Below are 10,933 nucleotides of genomic sequence, written 5' to 3'. Positions count from 1 at the left end.
AACACGAGTCTATTATTTCTTTCCGTTCCCTTTGCCTGGGTTAGATTAGAGAGGTAGGGTGTTAATGGTGGACTTGATGAAGATTGAAGACCTATATTCTCCCCCTGGAGACCAGTCTGATTTGAACAAATTGAGGCAAGCGAAGTAGCCCCCTTTCTGTCCTTGGGAGAAAACCTGTTCTATTTCTATATTTTCAGGCAGGCCTATTCCCATTTGGAAACAGCAGCAATAGGGAAAAAGTCATATAACAATTCCTCTCCAAGAACAAAGACTTCCTAGTGTTATTTGGGCCGAAACCAAGTCACTGCATCCATCCTTTTGTCTTCATCTTTTATTGGGGCTGAATAGATGATTGAGAAGTGGGTCCAGGGAGGGATGGATTGGAATTGTTGCTGGAGAGTCGAAGTGGGTATGAGACCAGCTGCTGCCCCCCAGAGCTCTCGTCTCCTGATGCTGTTGCTGCTGCTCCTGCCGCCCCTAACACCCCCGGTGCTGCCGCCCCTGCTGCCCCTAATAATGCTGGCGCTGACACCGATGCCGACGCCGACACTACCATCGATGGTGCCGCCGATGCTGCCCCCAGCACCGTCCCTACTGTGGTCGTTGGTGCTGTGGCTTCCTTCTTGCTCTCTTCCTTGTGGATACGACTCTTCTCTGGACACTCAAAGTGTACACAGTGAAATACCTGCAGGAGAGGAGAGAGATGGAGAGTCTGGTGAGGCATGGCCAGACTGAGCACTGTGGGAGCCTGCAGTGCCATGGCCAGCAGCAGACTCAGCACTGAAGAGCTATAGGGAAATAAGGTTTACAAGGAGTTAGCAGGTGGTCTCTTATACCCTTTAGATCCAAAATGCTTCAGGTTAGTTATCACACTGCAAACAATTAGTTATTCTCAATAAGATTCCAGCATTTCTGGTCTTTCTTTTGTTCTTCCTTTCCTTTCCTTTTGGTCTGAAAACCAGGCTTTTACAGCATTAAATGGGACATTAAAAAGAGAATGTCACCCAACCAAAAACATCAAATAGAGAACACATAAATGGTTGTATGACTCTACATCCCACTATCCATCTCTAACACTCAAAGCAAAGAAATTAAGCCTAAGTACAAAGCTAGTCACATTCAATAATCTTAAATGTTGCCACATTTGAAAAAACAACATGGGACAGCAAGTCTGTCTTGTGACTGGAGTTCAAGAGCACTGAAAAAAATATTAAATGGCTCATATTATCTACAATAAATCTCTTTGGTCTGAGAGAATGAGGACTATTCTGGGAAAGGTAGATTCACTTTTCCCAAAGATTACTCTTCAAACTTAGGACCATGTGCATAGGTGAAGCTTGCTTACTGGTCTATGGGCAGTCCACAGATCCATTGTATGACTTGACAGTGGCTTGTGTCACCAGAAGGACAATTAAGCTGTGGGATCAAGTAGGCAATAGCTGCTGCCAATACTACTGATGAGGGCGAGAGCCTATCTCTTATTCTCTAAACAGTAAAAACATGGAGACACAGGATTTGAGGGAGCTCCATCAGACTTCTGTTATACAACTATTCGTATCTGGAAGAAAAGTGAGCAGAGCTGGGTGAAACTTCTTTGTGCGTAATAACACAACCTCAGTCTAGAGGCCTGGGGAAGATAGGGCTTTCCATATTTCCATTTCTATTCCCTGTGCTATAAAAAGCCTGAAGGGATCGCCTGAATTGAGCTGTAAGTTGCTCAAAATCTTGGGTATAGAGAACACTGAAGGGAGGGTGAAGAATGACTCTGAAATGATAAGGTCAGTGAAGGCTTCATCCTTGACACACCTGTGACCTTTACTATTTTGACAGTCATGTTCATGTCAGAGGTTGCAGGACCTTGGGGGGGGACGGGACACTGTTGTAAGGATGCTGGACTGTATGGTCTTAAGATCTGGGTTATAACCCTGGTTCTGAATCATTCCTCTTTCAGGCCACAGTTTCCTCATCTGTAAAAGGAAGGAGGCTGGACTGGATGATCTCTTAAGATCCTTTTAGCTCTGGATTCTGTGACTCTATGGATTTACTGAACTTTTATTATGCTGCCCAGGCCTGGGACAGATCGTGTGGGAGTAAACTTCTGATTTCAAGAACTTTGTTTGGGAGATAAGATTGACACAGATGAAAAAACAACAAAAATAGCTGAAATCACCAGATATGTTACAGGCACTCAGAGGACAGGGAGACCAATAAGGCTAGAGTAATTAGGGAAGGTTTGTTTCATGGAGGAGGAGGAGCCTTGATCTAATCATTGAAGGATGGGGAGGATTTGGGCAAGATAAAAGGGATATTACTGTTGGTGAAGTTGTGAACTGATTCAACCATTCCGTGAAGCAATGCCCAAAGTTCTATAAAACCATGCATGCATATTGGGAAAAGGACATAGAGAGTAACAGATGAAGAAATGGTCCCATTTCAGAAAAGCCATCACTGAAATCCATAAGAAAAAAATCTCCAGGGCCAGATGGATTTACAAATGAATTCTACCAAACATTCAAAGAACAATTAAGTCCAATACTGTATAAACTAACTGGAAAAATAGGGGAAGAAAGAGTCCTATCAAATTGTTTTTATGACACAGATATGGTGTTGATAGCTAAACCAAGAAGGGCCAAAACAGAGAAAGAAAATTATAGACCAGCTTCCCTAATGAATATTGTTGCAAAAATCTTAAATAGAGTATTAGCAAAGATATTACAGCAATATGACTAGGAGATTTAAATAAGGAATGCAAGGCTGGTATCTCAATTATCAGCATAACTGACCACATCAATAACCAAATTAATAGAAATCATATGATCATTTCAATAGATGCAGAAAAAGCATTTGACAAAATATACATCCATTCCTAATAAAAACCACTAAAGAGTATAGGAATAAATGGAGTTTTCCTTAAAATGACAAGAAGCATCTATCTAAAACTATCAGCAAGGTGTTATTGGGCTTATATCCCAAAGAAATACTAAAGAGCGGAAAGGGACCTGTATGTGCCAAAATGTTTGTGGCAGCTCTTTTTGTTGTGGCTAGAAACTGGAAGATGAATGGATGTCCATCAATTGGAGAATGGTTGGGTAAATTGTGGTATATGAAGGTTATGGAATATTATTGCTCTGTAAGAAATGACCAGCAGGAGGAATACAGAGAGGCTTGGAGAGACTTAAATCAACTGATGCTGAGTGAAACGAGCAGAACCAGAAGATCACTGTACACTTCAACAACAATACTGTATGAGGATGTATTCTGATGGAAGTGGAAATCTTCAACATAAAGAAGATCTAACTCACTTCCAGTTGATCAATGATGGACAGAAATAACTATACCCAGAGAAGGAACACTGGGAAGTGAATGTAAATTGTTAGCACTACTGTCTATCTACCCAGGTTACTTATACCTTTGGAAGCTAATAATTAATGTACAACAAGAAAATGGTATTTACACACATATATTGTATCTAGGTTATATTGTAACACATGTACAATGTATGGGATTACCTGCCATCGGGGGGAGGGAGTGGAGGGAGGGAGGGAGGGGATAATTTGGAAAAATGAATAAAAAAAAATAAAATAAAACTATCAGCAAGGATTATATGTAATAAGGATAAGCTACAAGCATTCCCAATATGATCAGGCATGAAGCAAGGTTGCCCATTATCACTACTATTATTCAACATTACACCAGAAATATTAGTTTTGGCAATAAGAAATAGAAGGAATTTGAATAAGAAATAAGGAAACAAAACTATTACTCTTTGCAGATGATATTTAGAGAATCAACTAAAAATTACTAGAAGCAATGTACAACTTTAGCAAAGTTGTAGCATGTAAAATGAACTCCATATACATCCATTGACATTTCTATACGTTACCAACAAAGTCCAGCAGTAAGAGATAAAAAGAGAAATTCTATTTAAAATAACTGTAGACGATATAAAATATTTGGGAACCTATTTGTCAAGACACAGCCAGGAACTATATGAACACAATTAATAAAACTTTTCACACAAATAAAGTTATATATCTAAACAACTGGAAAAATATCTATTTCTCAAGAGTAGACTTTAACATAATAAAAATTACAATTCTACTTAAATGAATCTACTTATTCAGTGAAATACCAATAAAACTGCCAAAAAACTACTTTGTAGACCTAGAAAAAATAATAACAAAATTCATTTGGAAGAACAAAAGATCAAGAATATCAAGGCAATTAAAAAAAATGCAAGGAAGGTGCCCTAGCCTTACCAGACCTAAAACTATATTACAAAACAGTGGTCATCAAAACCATTTAGTACTACTACACACCTCTCACATTGCTAAGATGACAGGAAAAGACCAATGCCCACATAAATTACCTGTCAGATCTGTGGAGAAGGGAGGAATTTTGGCCAAAGAACTAGAAAACAAAGAATTGCAAAATGAATAATTCTGATTACACAAAATTGAAAAGGTTTTGCACAAATAAAACCAATATCAACCAAAAGTAGAAGGGAAACAGAAATCCAATGTTTCTATAAAATATATAGAGGACTGAAATTTATAATACAGGCTATTCCTCAGCTGAAAAAAGGATGGTGAAAAGATATGAAGAGACAATTTTCAGATGAAGAAATTAAAACCATTTCTAGTCTTATGAAAAAATGTTTTAAATCACTATTGATCAGAGAAATGCAAATTAAGACAGCTTTGAGATACTACTTCACATCTCTCAGATTGGCTAAGATGATAGAAAAAGATAATGACAAATAGTAGAAGGGATGAGAAAACTGGGACACTAATACATTGCTAGTGCCCAAAGAGGTATAAAACTGTGCATTCTCTCTGAGCCACCAGTCTCACTACTGGATCTGTATTCCAAAGAGATCATAAAAAAGGGAAAAGGATCCACATGTGCAAAAATGTTTAAAGGACTCTTTTTGTAGTGGCAAGGAATTTGAAATTGAGTGATGCCCATAAACTGGGGATGGTTGAATAAGTTGTAGTATATAAAGGTAATGGAATATTATTGTTCTATAAGGAATGATAAGCAGACTAATTTCAGAAAAGCCTGAAAAGACCTACATAAACTTATGCTAAGTGAAATGATTAGAACAAGGAGACCATTATACACAGTAACATTAAGATTATGTGATGAACAATGTAGTGATTCAAGGTAATTCCAATAAATTTAAGATGGAAAATGTCAATCACAACCAGATCCAAATAGAGAAATACAGGGACTGAATGTGAATTGAAGCATAATATTTTCACCTTTTTGTTTGTTTTCCTTCTCGTTTTTTTCCCCCCTTTTGGTCTGATTTTTCTTATACAACATGACAAATATGGAAATATGTTTAAAAGGACACACATTTAACTTATATTGCCTACTGTCTTGGGGAGGAAGGAGGCAAAAGAAGGAGGAAAAAAATTTGAACACAAAATAAATTTAGAAAAATTTTAGAAACAAATTTAGAACACAAAGCTAGAATTAATGTTGAAAACTATCTTTAAATGTATTTGGAAAAATAAAATACTATTGGAAAAAAAAGGGGCTTACCAAGCAGAAAAACAAGATAAATTACAGCATGGAAGCTAAAGGCATATAACATGTTCAAGGGGCAGTAGGGGAGCTGTTCCAGTAATATGGTAGAAGGCTGCCTAAGGGATCATGAAAGGCTAGGCAGAAGAATTTAAACTTGAAACAGCAAGAGAGCTTTTTATTGTTGCTGCTGTTACTTTTTTGGGAGGAGATTAGTTATATGACAAAAGTGACATGATGAAAGTGATATTCTAAGATTAATATGGCAACTATATACAGAATGGATTGAAGAAAGAAGAAACTATAGATGGAACTAAGAGGCTTATGTAGTAATCCAGATATAATATTGTCCTAGCCTAGGATGCTAAGGAGTGGAAAATGAAGTGGAAGGGGATAGATAACAGACATTTTAAAACAAAAATGAATGGGACTTGTTGACTAATCAGATACGGGAGTTGAAGGAGAGGGCTGAATCAAAGATGTTTCCCAGATTATGAGCCTGGATGCCTGGGAGAACAACAGGTGATGTGCCTGGCACATATAAGTCTTCTTTTAGTGAAAAGGCCATCTACAAATATAGCTTAATATGCTATCTATTTATTGCCTTTGATTTTCTTAGACTTTGTTTCTGAGGAAATAAAAGTCCCTTTCTGTATCACCCACCCACACCTATCCACATCCTTTTACATTAGAATAAAGTTTAGGGGAAGGGAACAGACAAATACATTATCAAATTATATAATATATTTAAAACAGAAGTTCTTTTCTTCCTACATCACTCTCTTCCCCACATCCATGTTCCAACTTCTATATTATTCTTTTAAAACTCAAAATTTCAAAATCTTACATAAAAGATTAACTGTGCTCAAGAGGATTTCTAAACTGTGCTCTTTTTTAGTTTCTCTAGAATCCATTTTTGTTTCCATTTTGTTTCATTTTTTTTTATTTCCTTAAAGGTAATGATCTTAAATATTGTCCTTTCTGACACAGAACAGTTTTACTGCTGAAACATTCACTGCTAGTTGTAATAAGTAAATTCAGCTAACATCTATTAAATTGTGATGGAATTCCTGCTCAAGGAGCTTATTAATTGGAGAAAAGGGTAAGAAGAGAAGAAAATACACATGAATAATTGATAAGTTTCAGTGTAAAGGTAAAGAGCAGTAATGGACAATAAAGAGATTGACCTGGAAGGGGTGTGTGTGAGGAATACAGCAGATATCATTTGAAGAGAAAGAGTGGGTGGGTGCTCCAGTTGTTAGAGAGAGGGGTTGGGTGGCCTCCTTTCAGAATCCATGCCTGAGCTGTCCGTAATGATCAAAGACCTAGATACCAAGCCTTTTGTTTCTAGTGTCCCATCCAAAAATCAATGATAGGCCACATTACAGGCTGAGGGCATACTATAAGTTCACTCAGATAGTTAATATTTATTAAGTGCCTACTACACTCCAAGTACTGTGTTAAGTGTTAGGGTTAGATATAAAAAACAGCAAACAAACAAAAACTCTGTCCCTATTGTCAAAGGGCTCACGATCCAATGTGGAAAACAACATGAAAACAAGTATATGCAAAGGATAAAATGGAAGTAACCATTACAGGAAAGGCAATATCATTTAGGAACATCTGGAAGAGTCTCGAATTTTAGCTGCACTTTGCACAACTAAGCCAAGAAGTGGGGATAATGAGGAAGTGTTCCAGGCATAAGATGCAGCCAGTCAGAACTCCCAGAAACTGGAGAGGGAGTGTCTGGTTCTAAGAACAGTTAGATCCAGTGTCACTGGATCGTAAAGTATTTGGAAGGGAGTAAGGTGTGAGAAGACTGGAAAAGAAGGAAGAGGCCAGGTTTTGAAGGACTTTGGAAGCCAAAAGATCTTATATTTGACGCTGGAAGTAAAAAGGAGCCTCCGGAGTAAACTGAATTGAGGGTAAGTGGGTGGGGTTAGGGAGAGTCAGATGCAATTTAGAAAGATCAACTTGGCAGCTGAGTGAAGGATGGATTGAAATGGGCAGACCAACAATCAGCTGCAATAGTCCAGGGATGATGTGAAGAGGATGCAGGGTTGGGGAGAGAACAGGCTTATATGAAATAGCCAAGGTAGAAATGTCAGGGCTTGGCAACTGATTAACTAATGGGAAGGAGGTGAGAGAATGAGGAGCAGAGGAGGACATAGAGTATAGGAGCCTGGGTGCTATGAGGGAGGCAGGGAGATGGCTCCCAAAGGAGAGAGAGGCTGGTAATGGTCAGTGTCTGCAACGGGTACTCTGTCTTCTAAGCCAACAATCGCTATCTATTAAAGTACCTGCTTCTGTCAGGTATGTCAGGCATACAAAGGGACAAAAGACATCTCTAGTCTAGAAAGTTAGACCTTACAGTCTAATAAGGGAAGCAATGTGCAAACAAATACATACAAAGCAATCTCTAAACAGGAAATAATGAATAGAGGGAAGGCACTGGAATGAAGGGCTGGCAAAGGCTTCCAATAAGAAGAGAGAGGATTTCAGTCAAAACTTGCCAGAGAAGTCTTCAAGGTTGAAGCCTGGAGTAATGGTGGTAGCACTATCAGAAATGAAGATGCCTGAAGAAAGTGGATGGTGTATGCATTTGGTCTTTGCTCATTCCATCTCCTGTAGGCTCTACATCAGTGCTAAAGCAGGAATCAACATCCCGAGCAAGATAAATGGCCATAATTTAAAGCTAAGGTTCATCACTCTAACAATTTTTTAAATTGATGTAGCTTCTTGTACTAGAATCATACATCCTTTCACTAATATTTAAGTGAAGAACTGAGCCTGATATACAAAGGACTTGCAACAAGAAACCTTCCCTCAGTGGATATCTTCAACATAAAGAAGATCCAACTCACTTCCAGTTGATCAATGATGGACAGAAGGAACACTGGGAAGTGAATGTAAATTGTTAGCACTACTGTCTATCTACCCAGGTTACTTATACCTTAGGAAGCTAATACTTAATGTGCAACAAGAAAATGGTATTTACACACATATATTGTATCTAGGTTATATTGTAACACATGTAAAATGTATGGGATTGCCTGTCATTGGGGGGAGGGAGTGGAGGGAGGGGGGGATAATTTGGAAAAATGAATACAAGGGATAATATTATAAAAAAAATACTCAAGCATATATACTGTGGGAAAAAAATTCTAAATTAAAAAAAAAAAAAAAAAAAAAAAAAAAAAAAAGGAAACCTTCTCTCTAGACACACTGAGATATGAGCTGCTAAAAGTGGTGATTTTAGAACAAGGCTACCTGGGGTCCCCTTTCATTTCCTTTGCAGAATAATTTGCACAGCCTTGTATCCACTATATATCATTCTATATTTTTCTTGTGAATACAGTTTAATCTGTTTTCATTACAGGTTTCTCCTTTCTCTCTCTCCCTTTTTTAATCCAATTTGAAATCCTCTGGTTTATTTTTGTTAAGAACTCGGGCAGACTAATGGAGTCTCCTCTAGTTTGGGAGAGTTCACTTAGTATGTACTGAATCAGTCTGCTCAGAGGCAGGGATCTATGGGCAGATGTTGACTTTGCCCTCTAGAAGGGAAAAGGGGAACAGAACCTTTACAGCATGACTGAATGCCTGAGCAGTCACAGCTCCATTTTTTGCAAGAAAACTAGAGAAATTCACTCTTGTCATTTGCTTCAGTAAGTTCATGTGGGAGATATTTTGAAATGTGTAGGCAATGACTACTCTGTTCCTGAACTGTCTTCTTGGTTGATTTTGCATCTGGCTGCAAAGAGAGGAACCTGGCATACCATGGAATTTCCTTTCTCCCATCCCTAAATTCACTATTTTGCCCACTTTCTTTCTTTTCTTTCAGGTCCTTTCTCTGTCCCCTCCTTAGTAAGCAACCCAAACTAGGGCTTTCTATTCCCTTGGGAATCTGTGTGTTCTAATTTCTTTTTTCCTGAACTTTCCCATATATGCAACACCTTTTTTGGAAAGGAAGTGACCAAAGCTGAATGAGGCACACAGGGTGGAGATGCACTATTGCCATTATCATAGTAGCTGCATTATTTTCTCCTCTTCTTTTCTGCAATTGTGTATCCCATTAGCCTGTTTGATTGCCACTGCACACAAAGCGGGCACCTTCACTGAACCATCTTCAATAGTCTCTGGATTTTTTCCCTGAGAAGAGCTGGCTAATTTAGAATATAGTCGTGTGGATGAATCCAACACAGTTTTATTCACAAGCAGTGAGTCCTTTTTTGTAGCTTCTGTTTATTATCATTTTCTCTTTCCTTCCAGAGTCATAATTCTCACCCTGTTTTGGGTAATTTGGCGTGTTATTTTCTTCCCAATTCTTGGGAGTGATGTATATTAATGTGTTAGCCCCTTCTCGGTGATCAGACTAATTCTTCTTCTGGCTACTACCTGCTGCCTTTCATTAGAGGGATTCCTGAAACACTTATTGCTCATCTGATTTTCCGGTTTTGCAAAGCCAAAGTCATTGCCAATTTTTCCAAATTAACACAGGAGTTCTCTGCAAACTGTAGCAAGATTCAGGAAAATTTAATAAATGCTGATCAATGATTCTACCTTGTTTCCCTCAAGTAATTTTCACTGACTGTTTCTATGTCAACCAATACAAATAGGATTTCTCATCCCAGCTTTCAACTTACATTTATAGTGTGACATATTTTTTATAAAATAGATCCCTACTTCTGATACACTGATATCTACTCATAATCAGATACAAAGACATGGCTTCTAAATTATGTTGCCCTTCAAATTCCCCATTTTTCTTTTTCTGTTATGACAGCATGCAGTCACACTCACTATTAAACAAATATTAAATGAGGATGATGATGATGCGGGCAGCTCATCTTAGGTGCTGAAATAGAAATACTTTATGGATTTTAGGAATGTTTTATCTCTGCAGACCAAATTTTTTTCCCAAATATTAAAAAAAATCTACAAATCAATGTTTTATTTAAGTACATTGCAACAATTCATTTGGGAATAGGGAGTGTTGGTAAAAAATAGAAAACAGTATGTCTCATTAGGGACTATTTTCAAATTGGATTTTTTGTTTGTTTGTTTGTTTTTTTAGCCCTGCACCTTAAATTAACATTTGCCTTAGGTATGAAAGGATAAAAAATGTTTATGAAGATTTCTGCCATCACAAGCCATCACTAGCTGCCAGTACACCCAAAGTTGTTACTTCTTCTGGATCTCTCCAATGTGAAATTTGTTGCTATTTGGGAATGGTCTGTTGTGACCAGTTGTTGCCATTTTGGCTGTTCTTTGGCCCATTCTTCTTACTTTCTCCCAACCCTTCTTTGTGCAGTCTGAATTCTACCTATTCATTTAGTTCCCTGACACTTATGTCCTGGCTATGCCTTCATCCACACTATTCACTTAAATCTTCAATCTCCTT

The 10,933-nt window shown here is 37.9% G+C and overlaps 1 protein-coding gene across 4 annotated transcripts in view; it reads right to left on the bottom strand.

Moving 5' to 3' along the window:
• Positions 1 to 316: 316 nt before the first annotated feature.
• Positions 317 to 10,933, bottom strand: part of BTBD9 (BTB domain containing 9) — a 445,792-nt gene continuing 435,175 nt past the window's right edge. For all 4 annotated transcript variants that reach the window (XM_074311026.1, XM_074311032.1, XM_074311027.1 and 1 more), the window contains exon 11: positions 317 to 685. In XM_074311026.1, coding sequence (XP_074167127.1) covers positions 332 to 685 — 354 coding nt within the window. In that variant the 3' untranslated portion in view covers positions 317 to 331. The remainder of the gene's footprint in view (positions 686 to 10,933) is intronic.

This window comes from Sminthopsis crassicaudata, chromosome 4, assembly GCF_048593235.1.
Source record: "Sminthopsis crassicaudata isolate SCR6 chromosome 4, ASM4859323v1, whole genome shotgun sequence".
Lineage (NCBI taxonomy): Eukaryota > Metazoa > Chordata > Mammalia > Dasyuromorphia > Dasyuridae > Sminthopsis > Sminthopsis crassicaudata.
The sequence above is the reverse complement of the archived record's forward strand: the minus strand, read 5'-3'. Positions and strand labels throughout refer to the sequence as shown.